This window comes from Xyrauchen texanus, chromosome 25, assembly GCF_025860055.1.
Source record: "Xyrauchen texanus isolate HMW12.3.18 chromosome 25, RBS_HiC_50CHRs, whole genome shotgun sequence".
NCBI classification, from domain to species: Eukaryota; Metazoa; Chordata; class Actinopteri; order Cypriniformes; family Catostomidae; genus Xyrauchen; species Xyrauchen texanus.
This window is the reverse complement of record NC_068300.1, coordinates 20,184,546-20,207,253: the sequence shown is the minus strand read 5'-3', so window position 1 is coordinate 20,207,253 and position 22,708 is coordinate 20,184,546. Positions and strand designations below refer to the sequence as shown.

General features: G+C 37.2%; 1 protein-coding gene across 1 annotated transcript in view; it reads right to left on the bottom strand.

Moving 5' to 3' along the window:
* Positions 1-22,708, bottom strand: part of LOC127618341 (low-density lipoprotein receptor-related protein 1-like) — a 204,399-nt gene that overhangs the window by 85,377 nt on the left and 96,314 nt on the right. The window contains exons 7-13 of the mRNA XM_052090702.1: positions 5,918-6,080; positions 4,668-4,890; positions 4,068-4,257; positions 3,643-3,786; positions 2,296-2,532; positions 1,677-1,857; positions 1,236-1,458 (exon numbers count right to left, since the gene is read on the bottom strand). Of these exons, the coding sequence (XP_051946662.1) occupies positions 1,236-1,458; positions 1,677-1,857; positions 2,296-2,532; positions 3,643-3,786; positions 4,068-4,257; positions 4,668-4,890; positions 5,918-6,080 (1,361 nt within the window). The remainder of the gene's footprint in view (positions 1-1,235; positions 1,459-1,676; positions 1,858-2,295; positions 2,533-3,642; positions 3,787-4,067; positions 4,258-4,667; positions 4,891-5,917; positions 6,081-22,708) is intronic.

Here is a 22,708-nt window from a genome sequence, read left to right as displayed (position 1 = left end):
GTTAAGTTGTACAATGAATTTAATTTGTACATTTAAATTGAAGTTATATACTTTATTATTTTGATGTCTTTATAATTATTCTGTGTGTTCCAAGCTTTGGCAATATTGTAATATGTACAGTCATGCCAATAAAGCAATTTGAATTTGAATTTGAATTTGAAATTACTGACAACTAGTGGGGAATTGCTATATCTACATCTTTCATCATTGATAATATTCCTCCATATTTTTATCCTTACTTTAATCCATATTTTGTTATTTTGTTTATTTTGTAATCAAGTGTTCTAAATTGAGCTTGCAAAAAAAAAAAAAAAAAGAGCATGCAAAGCAACATGCAATTATATAGAAATGTGCCCCACAGCACATACATCGTGACTACAACTTTCTTGTGAATAATAATAATATAAAAAAAAAACTCAACTGGTGATAAAGTCCTTAATCTGGTGAGTATAGGCTATACAATTTTGGTAAATGCTTAAATATAGGCCCTTCAAAATTAGCCAATTCACAGTCATTTCACAATAAGAATTAAGTAACTGTATTTCAGGCTTGTTTATAGTTAAAATTCCTTATTTTTTTCTGGTTATTATTGGGATTTGGCTGCACAATAGACTGAATCTGGAATGTTTTTCATATTGGACTCTTGGTGCCTCTGTCTGTGCCATCGTAATATGGAAATACTAAGACTTTTTTTTTTTTTACATTCTATTAACTGATTTTAAAAACTATCATCCGATTAATCGTGATGAAAGTTATTGGTAAAATCCATTATCGATCAACCTCTAGTTACTATGGTACCAAAATCACAAAATTAAGATTTGTATTACCATAGTTTTTATTTTCCTGTTTTATTATGACTATGACTACGAAAATCAAGGTTAAAGATATGGTTACTTACATAAAACTATGGTAAATTTATTGCGAGGGAGCACAAAACTTATTGCGAGGGAATGCAAACTATTGCGAGGGAACGCAAAAACATATTGCAAAGGCATGCAAAACTATTTCAGAAAAAGAATTCCTGCCCTGTCCTCATATTGAAGAGATAAACTTATATTCTATGTAATTAAGTGAGTAATTTTGTAATGCATGAGTGCAAACAGCTCTGCTATCATTACATTCTGATTCGTGAGTGCCTGAGTTTGAATATTTCCTTACTGCACTAAATACACTAGTTATTGCATATTATACATATTATGATGATCATCCTATAAAACCCTGAAACTATTCCTCACCCTGCGTTCTGTGGTATTCAGAAGTACCATCTCGATACGGTCGTAGTATGCATCCACCCAGTACAGGACACCCTGCTGGACGTCCAGGCTGAGGCCATTGGGCCAGAGCACAGTTTTAGAAGTGAGCAAGATTCCAGCATTCGAGCCGTCCATCCAGGCCTTCCTTATACTGCCGCGATTAGTCTCTTTAGGCTCCTCCTCCCAGTCACTCCAATACATCATTCTACAACATGACACAATAAATGATCTGTTCACACATTCATTCAAATACAGAATGTGTTTTCTAGTAAACAACTCTAATGTAACTAATTTATAAATCAAAAAAATATCTCAAACGGTCAAAAAAGACACCTAGAATTTGCCATTTTAAAGGTCAAAATAAGGCATCATACAAACAGGACTGAATGAAAGCTGATAATATCCCCTGATCCCCTCACTTACCCATGTGCAGGGTCCACCACTATGGCCCGGGGATGGGTCATCTTTCCCTCAATGAGGGTCTTTCGAGTCTGAGAGGCTTTCTCCAGTTTGGCCACGCTGATGGTCTTCTTGGGTCCATCATCAGTCCAATACAAGTTCTGTCCCATCCAGTCAACAGCAATACCTTCTACTGTGTGAATACCTGTGGAATACAGAAACAAAAGGGATGATAAAGGTGAGAGAGTACTGGATGAGGTGAAGAAGAGTGTTATGGGTGACTTTTTCATCTAATTACACAATTGTGAACTGAACTCACTAGGCGCAAAAAACATAGCTTGTGAGAAAACATAAGCTACAAAAAGGAAATTTACATATTCATGCATATACTGTGTCCAAACTAGTGTCTCTTTCACTATATTATGAAAGTCACATAGTTTGCTATATTAGGAAACTTTAGGAAAATGGCTCATAAACTCATATGACTGAATAAACGACTTGAAATCTGAATTTCAAATCATGTGTGGATGTGATTTGGATTTGTAAACATTAGATTTCTGTCTGAGCAAAGTCTGTCACCCCAAACACATGACTCTTCACCAGATATCAGTTGTGGAAACATTCTTTGTGATTCCGTACACACCATCCTTCACTATGATGTCTCTCTCAGTGCCGTCGATCTTCTGTCGGCCAATGATGTAGCTAGTGGCATCGGCAAAATAGATGAATTCATTCTCAGCATGGAAGTCTAATGCTCGCGGGTTATTGAGGTTCTCAATAGGGATAATGTGCTCGTCATACACCAAGGCATGCAGGTCCATACCACGGATAACACCTGGCCGACCTTTACCGTAAACTAGAAACAGCTCATGCTCTGGTTCTGTGGAGAAAACAAATAAAACATATAGAAAGTTACCATTATATCCAGTAATTTTCCATTTTTCCCTTGATTTTGTAAAAGCAATTAATAATTTTGATTAAAACAATTTACAATAAATATGTATTTTGCATAGGGCAATTGGATGCCATTTTATTTTTGTAGGCTACACATTCAAAACAAGCTTAGAACGGTGTCCCTTAAAGGAATAGTTCACCCAAAAACTACAACTCTCATCATTTACGGACCCTTATGTTATCTAAAATTGTTCGAATTTTTTTTTATGAAGATATGAGGTGATTTTGTCCATACAATGCAAGTGAATGGTGACCAAATGTTCATGCTCATAAAAGGACATAAAGGCAGCATAAAGGTAATCCATTTAACCCCAGAAGTTAAATCCATATCTTCTGAAGCGATCCAATCTATTTTGAGTGAGAAAAGACCAAAATATAAAGTTTTCACTATAAATCTATTCACTATAAATATCAGCAGTCTTCCTTGGCGATCATGATTTCAAGTTCGATTACACTTCCTAGTGCCATAAATGTAGCGCTCCGCGTATGCATCAAGCACTAGGAAGTGTAATCAAGCTTGAAATCATGATTGTGCCTAGAGACTGTAATGTCAAGATGTGCAGTGAAAAAGGAGTTGCATTTTGGTCTGTTCTCACCCAAAACCGATTGTATCGCTTTACTTGCATTGTATGGACAAGCAGACATCATAACACCATTGAAATATCTTTGTTTGTGTTACGCAGAATAAAGAAAGTCATACGTATTTGAGATGACAAAAAGGTGAGTAAGTGATCAGAGAATTATAATTTTGGGGTTAACCATTCCTTTTATTACTTTATTGCTGTTTTATACATCAGCAACATCTAGTGCATCCAAAATAATTCAGAATAGACATTCAATAGGAATAAACCTAAATGGTATGTTGTATTCAGCACTTTTCATGATTAGTTCATCTTGGCAGCCATAATCACAATAATTTTTTTCAATAAGTTGTGTAGCCCTATTTATAGACACAACAGAAGGCCTGTCATGGGAAAGGCTCTTATATAGCACTGTTAGGGTGGTTTTGTGCATGCTGGTGTGAGATTTGACTCACTCTTGCAGGACTTTCCATCACTGCCTAGGCTGAAACCGGATCGACAGCGGCAGGTTCGGCTCTTGTGACTGTTACCCAGCAGGCAGATATCTGAGCAGCCGCCTGGCTTCCCAAACTGATCCGGGGCACATGCGTGACTCCGGACTGTGTGGTCATACACAAAGCCATAATTTTACCAGAGGGAATGACTGGATCTATGGGTTATGTTGTCTTACATTTAAAATGCTATACATTTCAATTTGTGTGTTATTTCTGTGCATCTAGTGGCACCAATTACAATTTAAGAAGTTACTGTTTTCAAATAAGTTTCCCAGAAAGCTATTGTAACATTGAAAAAAATGACACAAAAATTGTGATTTTGAAATTCAGAAGAAAAGTCGAGCATTGTGAGAACTTGTGAGAAATAGCTTTGAGCAGTGTTGTACCTGCAGGCTGGCGTCTCTGGTGGTAAACATGAAGGGCACCACCCTTATCGACACGTGTCACCACCTGGAAGTCAGAGCTGTTGAAGCGGTTAACTCTGATCACACTAGTCTTGGGCTGCATGTTGGCATTGTCAGAGTTGGTGGCATACAGATAGTTCTCAAACACTGTAAGACCATAGAGATGTTCAATCTGGAAACAAAAAAAAAACACAACAAGAGAGAAAAGCCATGTTATTCAAAAGTGTGTTGCTTTTGACTTGACTTGCCAAGTATTAAAAAGTGAAAGTTTGATTTATGATTGTTAATCTGTCCCATTACTTTTGGTCCCTTAAAAAGTGGGAGGCACATATACAAACTTTTGTAATTCCTACACCGTTCACCTGATTTGGATGTAAATACCCTCAAATTAAAGCTGAAAGTCTGCAGTTAAAGCACATCTTGTTCGTTTCATTTCAAATCCATTGTGGTGGTGTATAGAGCCAAAAAGATTAGAATTGTGTCGATGTTCCAATATTTATGGACCTGACTGTGTATATATAGGCGAGGATGTGACATCCAAAAATACACATGAACATCCTAAAAATGACACTTCACACGTACTAGTAAGCCCTGAATGATGGTGTGTCTGTTCTTGCCCTCGTAGTCCACCACCTCAATATAATCCAGGTAAGCGTCAGCCCAATACACCAGTTTGCTGACCAGGTCCAGAGTGATGCCATGAGGGAAGACGATTTTACTGTCCACCAATTTGGTGCGGTTTTGCCCGTCCATGTCACAGCGCTCAACCTTCGGGATCTGTCCGTAGTCTGTGAAGAACATTTTCCTGAAAGAGGACAGAACAGTAAAGGAGTACTTTATGAAATACAGCCAATATTGTAGGAATTGTAGGAATCTCATAAAGAATGCGTCTGGGTCTTCACTCCAAAAATAAAAAAAATAAGAAATTATATTTTGCATAAAGAAAATAGTCATTTTTTTTAGACCATTAAGATTTTTTGCACAGTAGAATTATTTTATGGACAATGAAAATGAACATTCTTGTTATTCTCAATCATGGATCCCTTTAGATTCACAATACGCTAGTAATAATACAAAATTAAAGGCAATACAAAAGTATTACCCTGATGATGAATACTAAAATCTAAATATTATTATTCCACTGATCATTATAGAAAATATTTATAATAAATAATGTCACAGTGCAATAAATAAAAACATTTTAATGCTCCACGAGGGTTATATTTCACCCCAAAATAAATATGTAAAAACAGTCCCTTTATAATGTCTTTCTTTTTTCTTTTGAGGTGAAATATAACCCAGACGTGTTATTAAAACACTTCTGAGATTCACCCAAATCTGTATAATTATTATACACTTCCAGACAAAAGTTTAAGTTTAGTTTCTTGTTATTTTAGAATATCTCAAAATATAATGCGTGTCTTTGACTTACTTTCTTTAAAGATTACAAAACTGTAATCTAGGCAACAGGTGGCAACCCTGAAGAAGCTAAAATGTAAGAGTTTTGATTTGCTGAAAATGTTTTGGTGACTACATTATTAGCATACTTCTATTTCTGTCACTTTTCCCATTATTGACTCATTGCAAAATTATGGTTGAGGAAGTGAAGATGCAAACATCATGAAATAAATCTTGTGATGGAAAGAACAAATGGACACTTGTAAAAGCAGATAGTAGGGTAAGGTTAAAAACCATGAAGAAATCACGAGGACAGTGTCAAGACTAAAAATTATTTGCATTTGCCTGCAGAGGTTTAAAACAAAGAAATTGTTGGGAATACTAATGATCCACCCTATGGTCCAGAGACGGGCTTGAGGTGGGTATAGTCTCACCCCATGGCTGGGTCCAGGGCGATTCCTTTAGGGTTGTAGAGCTCCAGGTCCAGCAGAATAACACAGGTGGAGCCATCTTTACTGCACACAAATATGCGGTAGTCCACATCATCCACGAAGTAGAAGTTTCCCGTCAGCCAGTCGATGGCCATTTGCTCCACATCTGAGTTTGTGGGAGGTGGAGAGAAGAGGAAAGACAGGAAAAGAGGGAGAGAGTGTTTTTTAGTGTTTGATTTATTTTTAGTCTTCATCTTAACTGCAGCTTCTGTCTGACTCAGCAGAAAGATGCTGCACCTGTTGGAACGTGAAAATTGGAGGACTGGAAAGGAGAAAACATCTACAGAAAAGAGAAGATAACTTTAAAAAGAGCTACAAGGTTTTTGTATTTAAGAGATGTTGAAACAACACACCGTCTGAGAAGAATGAATAAGTTTAGCTAGACACTGTCAGACGTGCTTTTATTATCTAATGTTACATCTCAGCCAGGCACCCACATCCACCTGAAAAGGTAACTTTTTGATGCCAAGAAAAACAAAATCTGATGATGTCTAGTAAGGGACCCGCATTCAACAACAACAACAAAAAAACACAGCTATGTATTTTCATGTATAAAGACCCATTTATACTGAGAGAAAAAAACAACATCTTTACAGCTCTAATAATACATGAGTTATAACAGAATAATTATTGTTAGTGCTTTTAAAAAGTATGTTTTACATTTCTGCATTTAAACCATCCAAAAATTGGTTCCAGTCACTTCCATTGTAAGTGCTAGGGATGCACCGATACCACTTTTTCTCTTCCGATTCCGATATCAGAAATCTCAGTATCGGTCGATACCGATCCGATACCAGTGTTGTTGTTTTTTGAATAATCAGTTTAGAATATCTTTACATTATTGTGTGGAATTAATTGGGTGTACTCTTTAATATGTAAAGAAACACAAACCTCCAACTAAACATTTCAATAAATGTACATTCCATTCTAACCATTCACTAACACGCTGGTGCTGCGCATATTCAGAGCTATTACACGTCTTCAAGTGATTTGAATGAAATGCACAAGTCATATGATCTGCTTTAATAGGTGTTTTTTGTTTCTTTTTTGTCATTTTTGGAGCTTGACAGTAACAAACATGACTAACACACAGTATCGGATTTGGATCGGGCTCGTCGAACCGATATCCAATCCGTCTAAAAGTTCAGTATTGGAGCCGATACCGATCCAGGTATCAGATTGGTGCATCCCTAGTAAGTGCCTCACTGTAACCTCGATTTTTGCTTATTTATAAGAAAAGGACAGACAGACAGTCGAAGTTATTTTAAAATTTTTTGTTAATCAACATTATGCCACAAATGCGGTCAATTCAACTTCAGGCAGGGGTCTTCAACCATTTTCAAGCCAAGGACTCCTTGGTGGGTAGAGAGGAGGAGCCTGGACCCCTGTTATGCACTGTATAAAATTCAGTGTTGCTTTTTATTCCTATAAAAACTTGGATGGTGCTACGGTACCATATTATTGTATGTATACTTCATGATGTTTTCATTGCAAAGCCATTCAAATAATCATTAAATACTGCATGGCTGAAAAGACCAGCTAAAACCAGCATAAGCCAGTTGGCTGGTTTTAGATGGTCGCCCAACCTGGTCATAGCTGGTCAGGCTTGTTTTAAAGGGATTTTGAACCATTTTGTATTAGCTGAACATGCTGATCTTAGCTGGTCAGGCTGGTCTTAGTTGGTCAGGCTGATCTTAGCTGGTCAAGCTGGTCAGCGTGGTCTTAGTTGGTCAAGATGGTCTTAGATGGTCAGGATGGTCTTAGATGGTCTCCCAGTCTGACCAGCTAAAAAGTGTCTTTTTTAGCACAAGTCTTCATCTCATGTGTGATTGATTTTATACATATATTTAAAAATTACTGTTGATTTCATTGAGTAAAAAATTGTAATGAGGAAAACAATGACGGAGTGCACCTTGAATTATGTTGATTTGAGAGTCAGCGTCTGCGTGTGTGTGTGTGTGTGTGGAATGTTAAGGACCGTGTATGACAGCTTGATAATCTCAGATGTAACAATTTTTTTTACACCAGGCAAGTATGCTATTGTTCTGAAAGCAGGCTATCATCTGCTCAGCACGACCAACGCAAAGCAGACGTGTTTACTCATGCGACCCTCCACTGCAGCGCTGCTGAACCTTACGTGTGTCGTGTATTGTGCGGCTCTTGATGAGCGGTGGTCGTGTCAAGGGTTTGTCCGGCCAGCGTGATTCTGCTGACTACCGCCGTTTAGTCACACTTAAAGATTTGGCATGCAGCTGCGAAGGACTTCAACATGTTGATAATTCATACTCCTGTCTCACACTGTTGTTCGCAAGTTTATTATTGTATAAAAAATTATTCGCATGATTATTATAAATGCCACCAATGGTGAATCAAACAACAATTTGCAGACCCTCTGCGGTACCATCACGGACCCACGGGGGTCGTGGACCCCTGTTGAAAACTCTTGATTAAAAGAATTAGTTCAACCAAAAATGATTTATTCACCTTGCCATCCCAGACGTGAATGACTTTCCTTCTTCAGCAGAACAGAAATTAAGATTTTTATGAGAATATTTCAGCTCTGTATGTCCATACAATGCAAGTGAATGGGTGCCATCAGTTTACTGGCTATTTGATGATCCAAAAGTCATATTTAGGCAGCATAAAAATAATCCACATGACTCCAGTCAATCAATTAATGTCTTCTGAAGCAAATCGATAGGTTTGTGAAAGAAACAAATAGATAATTAAAAGGTTTTTAACTTTAAATTGTCAGCACTGGAATGACTTCCAGATGTAAACAAAGTTTGCGTTTCTGACTTTACGCATCATGCTTAGATCACGTGACAGCTCTTTGATGCGTCAACTGCTAGCAGGAAGCATTTTTAAAAGTTAATAACGTTTTAATTATCGATTTATTTTTTACACAAACCTATCGAATTTGCTTCAGAATACATTCATTGATCGAATAGAGTCATGTGGATTACTTTTAACCAGCCTAAATGACTTTTGGACTGTCAAACAGCCAGCTGCCTGATGGCACACATTCACTTGCATTGTCAAGTCATTTTTATTTGTATAGCGCCTTTCACAACACACATTGTTTCAAAGCAGCTTTACAGAAGATCAGGCATTAACAGAAGATAAAACTGTAATGTCTATAATGTCGATGAATCATCATTGTGTAATTAGATAAAATACGATTGAAAATAAGTAATTAAATAATAATTGTATTAATAACCCCAGTGAGCAAGCCGAAGGCGACTGTGGCAAGGAACACAAAAGTTGATAAGACGTTGATTAATGGAGAAAAATAACCTTGAGAGAAACCACACTCACTGTGAGGGCCAGTTCCCTCTGGCTAACATCATGAATATAATGTAAATATTACTTATGTATAGTTAAAGTCATGATTTTAAATTATTAAAATAAGTAAGTGTTAAGGGTCAGTGTTTAAATGTAGATTTTGTATGAACTGTAAGATTAATGACTAATGTCTTTGACGTTCATCCTATATTAACTGCAGAAGTTCACATAGATGCAATTGTCCTTGTTAATTAGCTGATGAAGGCTTTTGTTGGCAATTGACAGTCTATGAATTCCATTTCAAGATCATAGTCCATCAATAGACCGAGTTGATGCAGGCAGAGATCAGTGAGGTGCCTCACGGTTCAACCTGGCCGGTATTTCGGTGAGGTTCGGTGTGGTCCATCCCAAATCCAAGGTTCAGACAATGGCATATGAATCCCATGTTTTATGGTTGGAGTTGGCATCAGTTCATCCTCTGAAGTCTATCGTAAAAGACTGAAATGATGATGTATTGACATACAGAGCTGAAAAGTGCTTATAAAAATCTTAATTTCTGTTCTGCTGAAGAAGAAAAGACATATGCATCTGGGATATCTTCAAGGTGAGTCAATCATGAGAGAATTAAAATTTTTGGATGAACTAATCCTATAACTTGTATTGAACCTGGGAATATTTTTTAACATTAAAAATGTTCTGACTGGCAATTACTTTTTCATTGTGGACAAAAACTTACTTGTTGCACTGTGCCTAGTTAGAACACTGTCTAAAAATCTTCCTTCATCTTTGTGTTTGGACATACATATTTATTTTCTTCCTTCATTGACATATCTAGATATGGATCAACAATATATAGGGCCTCAAATGAAACAACAAAATTAAAGTCAGTCAGCATGAGAAAGATGCAAATTTTACAAATCTGAACAGGCTTTGTTTTTCTTCTCTGGAGAATCACAACGAGTGAGCATGCATGTCTCTGTGTGCACAGTGTGCATGTGTATATCTGCCAAACTCTGACTCATTGCCATAAGATGATTAAATACACAGAAAGTGCCTTTTTTCACCCTTTTCACTTCAACCCAAAACCTAATAGCAGAAATTCTGAAACACTCAAGTCTACATAATTAATACACAATTTTGTGATGAGTCTCCTAAATCAAGTGAGGTGTGAGTTTGGATATTCCAATCTGCCTAAACCTTCTCCACAAGTTCAAAAACATGACACAGACAAAAAGCCACAGACATCCTTCTCCATTACTTTTTCTTTCCCTGCACACATTGGGAGGTTGGACTTGGCCACACAGATATCCTAAATTCTGGGAAAGAGTTTGAAATGGTAATTTAGTGAACACTGAGTTTCTCTTTCTCTTCTCTAACAATGAGGGTCTTTCTGTAAGTACCATGAAGCCCCAGCTGTGCAGGCCAGGCTGCAGTGCCTCCCATGTTGCCTGGTGTTGCAACAGCTGCCATTGCACTTCCTTTAAGGAATTGTGGATGTGCAAAACTACATATTTTTATAATCGAAAAGTTGGTCCGCTGCCTTAACAACTACTTGACTAATCATTCTAAGGAAGTCCTGTAAAATTAGGCTGGTATTGGATTCACCTGACCATATTGGAGGCATCTTTGGGTGGACGATTGCATAAGACACATTCTTGTTTTCAAAAACATGTAGATTGAGCATAATGGAACAGAACACAGGGGTCCTGTGACCGGTTTTTAAAAAGATGGACTATTTTTAACTTGACACACATTTCTAAAAACGCAATACGCGACACAATGGATAAAAGTCGTCCGTCTCAATATGTATGGCTGTAACAGCAGTGTTTTAAAGTGGTAAAATTTTTTTAAGGGAAGGTTAGGGTTAGGACCCAACCTCTTGCCTAGATATTAAACCCTTCTCTCAACACCCCGACCTTCACCGTGACCAAATCACTGTGAGGAAATCAACTGTGTCTGTGTATATATATATATATATATATATATATATATATATATATATATATATAATTGTTTTTGTTACCCGCATCTCATCACGTGGCTCATTGTGCATGACAATGCAGAGATTCACAGCATGTGGAGGCTCATGATACTCTCCACGATCTACGCAAAATTTACCGCAAGCTCCATTGAGAGTGAGAACCACTAATCGCGACCACAAAGAGGTTACCCCATGTGACTCTCCTACCTAGCAACCGGGCCAATTTAGTTGCTTAGGAGACCTGGCTGGAGTCACATTGCACACCCTGGAATCCAGGGGTGGTAGTCAGCGTCAATACTCGCTGAGCTACCCAGGCCCCCACCACAGAATTATATTAAACACAATACACAAATTTGAGATTTGGTGAAAATGACACAGCAGTAGAAAAATTCACCACATTGGCTTAAAAATTGGCTTAAATCTCCTGAGAAGAATACACTGTTAGACATTGCTAGAAGAAAACAAGTTTGCAGAAAAAAATCTAGATAACTATCTGCAAGACTCGACGACCCTCATGATCCATCCGTAGGGGAAATAATCCTGTTGTGCAACCAGTTTAACCAGACACAAACTGCTCTCTCATACTTCTAAAAAGTCTGCCCGGCTCCAGTAAACAGCAGCCTAACCATCATCCCCATGAACCCCCTTTGAACCCCTGCACCACATCCACACACCACAAAACAAAACAAAACAAAATCATTAACAGTACCTGTTACTCAAAACTGTGAAACACACATTATTTCACAAGACATTTTGTCCAGTTAAAACATCCTGACATTCTCATCATGTAGAGGGCTGTAAAATCTAACTACGTTACTCCTCTTTCTTCACCCCCTCGTTTCTCCAGAGGTGAAGATTGAGTGCAACTGTGAAACAATACGTGGAATGAACATCTGTAACTAATCAGAAGCTAAAAAAAAGCTGCAGCTCTGTCAAGGCTAAGAAAACACACAGTTACAGCCATACGGTTATGAATTCCAAGTTGTCTCAAATGTGGCAAGTGCTGCAAGTGATTTTAAAAGGAACAAAGTAATAGAAAAGGGAAAGTAAAGCTTAGATTGCACTGCATTTTTCTAAATGCAGATCTAAATTACCATAAGTGGATAAAGATATAGGCATGTGACTACAAACATATCAAGTGTAACTGCAATAGATAAGATGTGGTTACAGCTACCAGTAAAGTGAGACTTAACTACAGTATATCCGTGAAAGAGACTGAAGGGTGGGAGAAACATGAGAGATTTGAGAAGGGTGAATAGAACAAAGTGCTGAGTGTCTTTAAGGCCTGGGACACACTGATGGGATTCTTATGAATAGACAACTATTTTCAACAAGGGAACACTTACAGAAGGCATTGGATGTATGGAATGCACAACACTGATGAAGAATGCTAAAATAATTAATATTTATACACTCCAACATCTAAGGCAGGTTTTTAGAGAAATATTGCTTAAAGGGATAGTTTACCAAAAATGAACATTCATTATTTACTTACCCTCATGCCATCCCAGATGTGGATGACTTACTTTCTTCTGCTGAACACAAACAAAGATTTTTAGAGAATAATTTTTCAGCTCTGTAGGTTCATAAAATACAAGTGAATGGTGACCAGACCTGTCAAGCTCCAAAAACCACAAAGGCAATCCAGTGGTTTAATATAAATCTTCATAAGTAATCTAATAGGTGTGGGTGAGAAACAGATCAATATGTAAGTCCTTTTTTTTTTTTTTTACTATAAATCACATTCTAAATGTGGAGATTTATGGTAATAAAAAAAAAAAAAAAAAGGATTTAAATTTGGATCTGTTTCTCACCCAAAGTGATTGCATCCCTTCACATGACATACATTAAACCACTGCAGTCTTATTGATTACTTTAATGCTACCTTTAAGATTTTTGAAGCTTCAAAGGTCTGGTCACCATTCAGTTGTACTGAAAGGACCTACAAAGCTGATATATTCATCTAAAAATCTTTGTTTATGTGCAGCAGAAGAAAGAAAGTCATACTCCTCTGGAATGGCATGAAAGAGTTAATGATGAGAGAATTTTCATTTTTGGGTGAACTATCACTTTAAAACTGTTTAAGATTAAGTATCGTATATCACACAGCAGGACACTGCTGTCACTGCCTGGAAATGTCAACTACCCTAAAATGCAAAAACAAAATAAATAATAATTTATGGGACGTTCGCACAGATTTAATATTAGCAAACTATAGTTTTGGTAAGTCGATTAGGACATCTACTTTGTGTATGACACAAGTAATATTTCCAACAATTGTTTACATACAGATTGTTTCACTTTTAATTCACTATACCACAATTCCAGTTTGTCAGAAGTTTACATACACTAAGTTAAAGCTAGGGTGTGTAATCCAGAGAGACTGGCAGTTAGCAAGCAAGATTTGAAAGCATAGAGCCCACCACGCTCTTGATCCAGATGCTTTTTCGTTGTAGAAGTTTCTAACACAGACTTCTTCTCTTGTTTCCTTTTACTGGTGGTTCAGGACCACCAAAAGTCTGGTTCATTCTTGGGAGCAATTTCCAAACACCTGAAGGTACCACGTTCATCTGTACAAACAATAGTACGCAAAAATATACACCACCGGACCATGCATCCATCATACCACTCAGGAAGGAGATGCATTATGTCTCCCAGAGATGAACGTAGTTTGGTGCGAAAAGTGCTAACACATCTTACTTTTTCGAGAAATGTCATCTGGTCTGATGAAACAAATATTTAACTGTTTGGCCATAAAAATGACCATCGTTATGTTTGGAGGAAAAAGAGTGAGGCTTGCAAGCCAAAGAACACCATCCCAACAGTGAAGCATGAGGTGGCAGCATCATATTGTGGGGGTGCTTTGCTACAGGATGCACTGGTGCACTTCACAAAATAGATGGCATCATGAGGAAGGAACATTATGTGGATATACTGAAGCAACATCTCAAGTCAGAGTTTAAATGTATTTGTCTAAGGTGTGTGTAAACTTCTGACTCTGACAACTGTATGTAAGATCAAACTTATGTACAAACAAACATATGTACATATGTATTGTGTGAATGTACCAAGAATCAATATAACAGACGATTTGCAGCTGGTAGATTTGCAGACTAGACTAAGCATTCTTTGTAGGAGATATTAGTCACACTTTGCTAGTGTTTACATTCTTCCGAGTTCCTACATTCTAGCAAATCATAACACAAGGGTTTGGCTGTGAACTAATTGTTCAAGTACTTGTACAGTATTTCTAAAGTGCAGCCAGTTTTTGGGAGAGCAAAAGAAAATACTAGAATTAGTCCACTGTATAGGAAGACACATGAATCTTGTCTCATGACTGAAGAGTGGTACCAGCAGGTTCACTTTTAGAGGTTAGATGTATCTGAAATCGCTACATTTTTAAAACTGTAGGACAGCTATTACACAACCAGCGGCAAGTCGATTTTGAGTCAATGAAGTGTCATGACATCGTCAGGCACAAGAAAGGGTGTTAACACACTTTGTTCAATTGCATCGTACAAACCGGAGTTCGAGTCTACCCTCTGGCCCTTTTCACTTTGTACATTTGGGTTTGAACTGCGCTATGGTTGAGTACTAGTGGCAGCTGTCTACCACTGTACCACTAAGAAACAACTCACGACGTGAAGATGCCAGCTTTACCAATTTATTTATGTTTTGTTCCCTTTGGATTCACAAAAAAAACTTTACATGCACAAAACAAGACTTGAATTTATCTGAGAATGTTATAGCTGCAGGAAGTGGTCCAAAAAGAGGTGGGAGCTCCAAACCGACATTAAATTTATAGGGAGCCATTTACCTAATCTTAACCGTGAGTTGAAGTGACTTTTGGAGTTGGCGCAATCCCCTTTTGGAGTAACCCAGCCCCTTCAGGAGTAACCCCACCCTTTTTGGGGATTCCGCACCCATTTAGAGGTCTACGGTCTCCAGCTATACCTGCTTTGTTTATCTGCCATGCAATTCGCTGATGCATACCAACTTCAGAAAACCAAACTTTGAAACACGTTTCCACACCAAAACCTTTAGTTAAAAGTATTAGTGGTCAACTGATACGATTGGCAAAATGAAATGAAATGAAAATACCAATTGCAGGGTGGCCAATGACCAATATAATGCATATATAAACAGAGAGCTATTTAATGATTGCAAATAACAGGTACATAACATTTTGGAGATAAAATGGACACTTATTTTTTGCAATATTTACTCTAAATCACTAAAAATAGTTGATAAATGTACACAATTTAATTTACTTAGTAGATTTTTTTTAACTAACACTAGGTAGAAAGACCACTTCAGATAATCGTCCTGTGTGTATAATCTCAAAACAGCCAAATATCAGCCTATTAATCGGCCCAGGAGACATATCGGTCCTATGACTAGCAAGCACCATAACAGAAGACTGATATTCACTTTCCAAATTCATTAGTCACAGTGGGGTCACTCCACCAACCCCTGTCCTTGACAGCTTTGCTGAGGCCTGTTTTCTGGATTGTTATTTATTTATTTATTTTTTTAATGGGGAGAGTGGTCATAGGGGCACATCTGGAGTGCTTCTCTGCCCAGCATACAACAGTTATAAATCACACCCCCCTTTTGTGAAACTGGGACACTCAAGTCAACTGCAGCACTGCCATTAGAGCACAAACACCCCTGCAGCAAATAAATCTGCTTGCATTACAGGACTGTCTACTGCTTATGCTCTCATTAAAAGGACTCATCTGTCTACCCTCATGCCCAACCATTTCCTCCCCACTTGCAAATTGGCCAAACAGAGCCCATAAAGATGTGTAGGCTGAACAGTCTTATATACACTGAAAAGCAGAGTCTGATGATTTATATGTCCGGTTAGAGGGAGATCAGAACTCTGATAACATTTAATTATCTCAGGCCTGATGACGTACTGTAGGCCCTCTGGACACTGCGTAATTGAACAAGGATACTTTGATTTATGGCCACATTGAGGAAGTTTTGTGGCTAGTTTCGTAAAAGGCTTGGGAAGCAGCATGATTGGTGTAAGCGTTCAGTGCACTAAACATACAATAAAGAAGAGGAGAACAAATGATCTGCCATCTTTGAGTACATAATATGTCAATTACAAAGGGCACTGACAAAACATTCTGAGAGTTTATGTCCGTTTCAAAGGTTCATATTCTAGCCCATTTAGTTCACTTGAACTACTGCACCATTAAAAAGGGCTGGGTATTGATACAGATTTCCAGATTGGATGCGATTCCGATTTCGATAAATTGGATTCAATTCTGATTCACTTGGGTGTATTTTGGTTATAATGTCCACTTTGCTTACATGTGACAGAAATGTTCTAAATAGGAGTGGGTCTCAATACAGATTTCACAATTTTATTTGATTTAAATTCACTATTGACCTCAATTCAATCTGATTCCAATTTAGATACAATTTTATTTTATTTTGATTCACTGAGTTTACAGTATATTACTTACAATGTTCATTTTGCTAACATATGAAAGAAATCCTCACAGCTAATACTGTAAATTATACAAGGAACCTTCTAACGTGGTACATCATATCAAATGTATAAAAAAAAAATGAACAGGGCCAAAACTATGCAGTTCAAATGCTTGATAATTATTATTATTTATTTAACAGATACAAGAATCAACACAACCAAAACTGAAGTAAACTTTATATGTACAAGATGGATATTTGGATTTTAAGAATAAATATCGGGAGATATTTTTGAAGATAACAATTTACCAGAACATCGATATTTTAACCCAGCCTTACTACTAAATTTAATGTAATACTGTACCTTTAAGAATTCTTTCTGTAAATAACTAGAGATGCACCATATGGAGATAAAAATAAATGTGCGACCAATTAAATTGTTTATGTGGACCACTTTAATGGTATGTTTATGGTGTTTTGCATAATAGTTTAAGATTGAACGCTTCAGTGTCCATTCATAATAATGGTTTTCTTTTGAATGGAACGTCACAAGGGGGAGGAAATTACTGTCACGAACACCGGTGAAGGCGCCTCCTCCTTCAGTCATCGGAGATCGGATTCACCGGAGTATTGACCCTTAGGACAACATTTCCCTTTGACCCGCATACCTAGGTCTGATTACTCCACAGCTGTCCCTTGTTTTCACTGCCCTACTTAATCGTGACTGTGTATTCCCTCATTGCGAAGTCTTGTTTGCCCCGGCGACATTTCCAAGCAAGTTATTCTCAGTATTCATACCCTAGTTATCGTGTGTGCCAACCTAGCCTGTTCTTAGACCTTGTCTGCTTGCTACCTGCCTTGTTACGTCTTGCCTGTCTCGTACCTCGATTGTTTGCTGCCTGCCCAGACCCCTGCCTGTTCAAGTTACGCTATTGCCTGTCTGTTATATTCCCTGTCTGCCTGTCCTCTACCTTGCCTGTACGACTTTTGCTCTGCCTTTCCAATAAAGAACCGCATATGAATCCCAACCTACCTGTGTCCTCGTTACAAATACAGAATTGTCATTTTTGAGTACTATCCCACCTACAGTGCTGGTACTTTTCCTTTAGTTACTTTCTAGGTGAGAACTCTTACGAGGAACAGAACACCCGAGGAGACTTTCCCATTGCATTTGCAATCACATAGTTACCACAGTTGTGACATAATCTAGAATCGACAATTTTTCTTCTTACATCGTTGGAATGCATGATTCAATAGCAACAACAAAAACAAAATCAACAACAGAGGACGCCGGAATCGGAGCTACACTTTTGTTAGGTCTGCATTTGAAAACGTAGGCAGCTGCCTAATCAGTTAATGGTTTAAACAACAGCATTTTTGGAAACTGGTCTCTGAACAGTTTCAAAAGCACCTTTATTTCATCCTACCTCCTTATACAGGCAGCATTTCCCTGTTTTCAGATGCAGTCTGTGTCTTCAGGTTACAATTTAATTTAAAGAGCTGTGCATGCGGCAGCCGCAGTGAGAGATATACTGAAATACTCCCTCATTGACTAACAAAATACGTCTTGATGCAAGTTATCATACAGTAACAGCCATGTTACAGTAACAAATACTTCCCTCATGCAAACTAGATTTAATGACGGGTTATTGTGTAATAGAGTTCAATTACCCACTATAGATAAGCATCTAATTATTTATATCTGTCATCCCAGGAAAATTCTGATGTAGTAATCCAGATATCAATTTAATTTCTGTATAGTCGCACATTATAAACAGTACAGATGCGATGAAAACTCAAAGTGTGTCTCCCAAAGAAGTTACACACACACACAGGTGTCATGCCCATTCAAAGTAAGGGGGCACGTGCCCCCTCAGATATCTGAGCCAAGAGGATTTTAAATGGATTATTTGAACTTCCTAAAACATATTTTTACCTTTGATAATTAAATTGATTGATGACTTCATGTAAAAAAATTTTTTTTTAAAAAGTGTGTATGTGGCGAACTTTATTCACATTTTTTTATTTTTTTTTTGTCCGTCCAATTGAGTCACATGTTCCAGTAAAGGTGCCATCCCATGGTTGCCTTGGGTAGTGCCCACGGGGAAGGTCGAGCTCATATGGGAAAGCACGATATTAAGCTATCATCGTAATTTACCTATGTGCAGTTAACATTTCCTAACGGTGTCTGTCTCTGTGGAACCTTTTTTATTTTTCAGAGTCTAATAAAGAATGTCAATATTTTTGTCTGTTCAATTCCTTTGGTGTTAAAAAGCATTTGACTGGTTTTGCAGAGTAACACTCTCTTTTCTTCATGTTTAAAGAAAGTAGCAGCTCTCCTTTTCAGTCAAAATAAAAACTGTTAATTTCAAAATTTTCAGTGAAATATCAAGAATCTTTTCTCTCTATGCTTGCCTAACATATATATTTACATAAAAACTGAATAGAGATATACATACGCACAACACAACATCACACCTTCACTTCACATAAAGTTTCGTTTGTTTTTGGTTTATTGTTTTGTTTGTCCTGTATTTATGTTGTTGTATGCCCATATTTTGTTCTAATAATAAAATAGATATGTATTAATATTATTTACTGTGAGCATTTTTGGGCGGAGCATTGTTATTTTCTTTTTGATTCTCTCATGAATAAAAAAAATTATCTCTGCGGATTATAAAATGCTGGCATTTAAAATGCATTTCATTTTTAATGTGGTGAGGCCTAGGTTTAAAATGTGATTTCCTGTTCAGTTCTTTAATTATTTTAAATGCATCACCAGATGATTTATTATCATAGTATTTTGAAACACTGACATTCGACCTGGAATTTAGACTCCTAGACTATCATCTAAGAGTGAGTTTTAAATTAATGTTTGGTTTGATTATTCTGAAGTTAATATTTTACGTGTCATTTTATTTCTATATTTAGATTTTATTTTATTTTTTTCAAGTATAGGTTTTAAAACTCTGTAGTTGAATTTTGAGGTCAAACTAAAGAATTTAGCCCTTGGAATTAATTTATGAAATCGAGGTAGGCTAAATTTGCACCTCATTAAAAAACAATAGATATGGTGTAAAAATACATTTACAAAGGTGTGAAATAATTTAGTGTTATTAGTGCTCTCTTATTTCTTGTTTTATACTTAGTTAATACACCTGAACACATATATGATGTTACTACCACATGCTGTTCTAGGCATTCTAGGTGTTTTTATTAGTTCTATTGCTTTTACTTCATTTATGTTCAAATGTATGAATTTTACTCGTTATGTAATGAAGGCACAAACAAAAAGACGTATTGATAAAATACGCATCTAAGGGTGAAAAACACCGCTACACCAAAGCACACCAACAATATTTTACTGTCTGACATTTCGGAGTCATCCGGATTTTGATGACTTTGACAGTTTTGTGCAAACAAAGGTTATAGTTATTAAGCTTATTTATTTTTTGAATGTCTTCTACCCTATTGAAAGGCTGTGCTTAGTGTCTAAGAAATGTGTCTGAGTGGTGTCTTCTGGAAATTACTCCAACCTAATTATACAGGGCTTTGACTAATCATCGACATAACCCACGACTAGTCAATTTGTAAAATATGCCGTTTTACACATCCCTAGCCATTGTGTTGTTGAAATGTAATTAATTAATATATTCATTATATATTAGGATTAATAACTCCTGATGCACTGTTGTATGTGACAATTATACTTTATTAAAACCACAACGTTGAAACATGAATTAGAACTGTTGTGCCAACAGTTGTGCCCAGCATTGCCCTCATAAAAAGTAAATAATGCCCATGAAAAACAACTCCAAAGGTCAAATATTGCCCCTAACTTAGGTAGCAAGCCGCACAAACACATCAATTTCTCAATGCTTTGAGCATCATAGGTTTTTGACCAATCACAGGCTGCACTGTCCCTACATGCCTCCAAAGTACCTACTCTGGAGTAGGAGCTAAAAATCCCCCAAAATGGCTGAGGAACTATCAAATCGGCCAAAAGGGAACATTTGTCGTCCGATGACGATAATGAAAAAATTCTGAATATCGGCCGATTTATTGTCTCAGCGATATATTGGTCGATAACTAATATATACACAAATAGAACTTTAAGTGTGGATTAAGTTTATGATTAGTTCAGGCAGGATCTGTAGCTGAACTTTGGTATTCATTCCTGTATGCTCTGGTAGACAGCTGAAGTTTGGAATAAAGGAGTTAGAGCCAGAGTCTCAGCTGCTGGATTAAGCAAATGAACCTGATGAGGCTACAAATCACAACACAGCCAGGATAATTCACAATTCTGCCGCAAGGTTCTGAGTCACTCTCATCTGATGCTGCATCTATAGTCTACTAACTGTTCCATTCAGAGTCATAAATGCTATGAAAAGAGATTGAGTCATTGTATCCTATTGTCTGTCATGCATGTTAATGGATTTTATATCAGAGGGCCTGAGATAGCACAGGGCCCAGACTTCCTTTAAAGCCACTCTATGACACAGAGTCTGTCAGATGAGCTACTGATGGTAGACATAACATTAAACTAGTGAAATTATGAATATGATTTGCAAGGTGAAAGCAGCAAGAATCCCAATACCTGCAGTGTTGCTTCAAGCAGAACGACAACAATCACTCAAATTCTGCAAAAAACGAAACCCACACCTCAATGCAGGAAAAGTTATGAGTACCTAGCTTGCCTTACTGACCACCACAAATAACTCTAAATTGTGCTCAAGCCCTAGGAAGTAAACAGACCCTGATTCCTAGAAACAATAAACTACTATGTTCTAACTCACCATCCCACCCTGTGCACCCTTTCTGTAAAATTGCTTCCTTGGTCTCTTGTTGAGTGGCTTTCTCTGTAGTTCTGACATCATACACAGACAAACACTCAGAGAAGGTGCTACTTTCTGTGGGAACACTGGGACATCTCAGACTGCTGTCTTTCTGCACCCATTATTCCTCTAGGCTGGAACACAACACCACACTTGGTCGTATCTTCATCAGATAGCAGCCAATATTTAGTCTGAGGTGGCTTTCAAGACATATCCATCACTGGGAATGTCCAACATTTATCAACAACATGAATGCATAATTTAGTATCCTGTGTATCATTAGGGTAATTAAGTGAAGGTTACACCATTTCATGGGATTAGTAGGAATAAGACTGATATGAGTAGTTGAGGGTTTTTTTCCCATTGCTTTTTATATTTTAACAATTTAAGTTAAAAGATTAATTGATAAATGAACATCAATTTGTGAATTTCTTAGTATTAGGCATGTCCTCCTTTTGCTTTAATGACATCATGCACTTGAGCCGGCATGGACTCCACAAGTTGTGCAAAAACTGATGATCCATCTTATCTCAGCATGAATTAAAAACATTTCCCAAAAAGCATCTTGTGCACTTCCATTAAAACAAGAAAATCTGCGTTATACTGATTGTCTGTGATCAAAATTTTAGAAATCCTGTAACAACTTCTATTTACAGGTTTAAATTAGATTTTTGATTCCAGATGTGATCTCAGACACAGTATACATATGTAAATATATGTAAATAATATATGATTTTCCATGGGTGCTGACATCAGGCCAGGCAGAGTGAAATAGTGCCATGTCAGCATGCTGCTCTGTTCTTTTTCCAAGTAAGTTGTATGAAGTGGCATGACGCACTACGTGGCTGGAATGCACTGCATGCTGAGGTTTCAAATCTTTGGACAGGTTTTAAAACAGGAAACATGTATGGTAACTTCTTTCACCCACATTCTAAACTAACCTGCATGTAGTTTGATCTTGTAAGGAAAATAAAACAGTTCAGGTGGAAAATAAGCCATAGACCTAATAATGTAGAGTATCCCCAGGGCAAGAATGTCAAGATGATGTAACAGTTTATTTTATAAGTTGTAAAAAGTGTTGTAACAATTGATGCAAAGGTTTGGCAGTAATCAATGTATCCTTGGCATCTGAAATCACTGTTATTGTGTTATCATATCTAGAATAAATATGTCATTGTCAGCACGCCA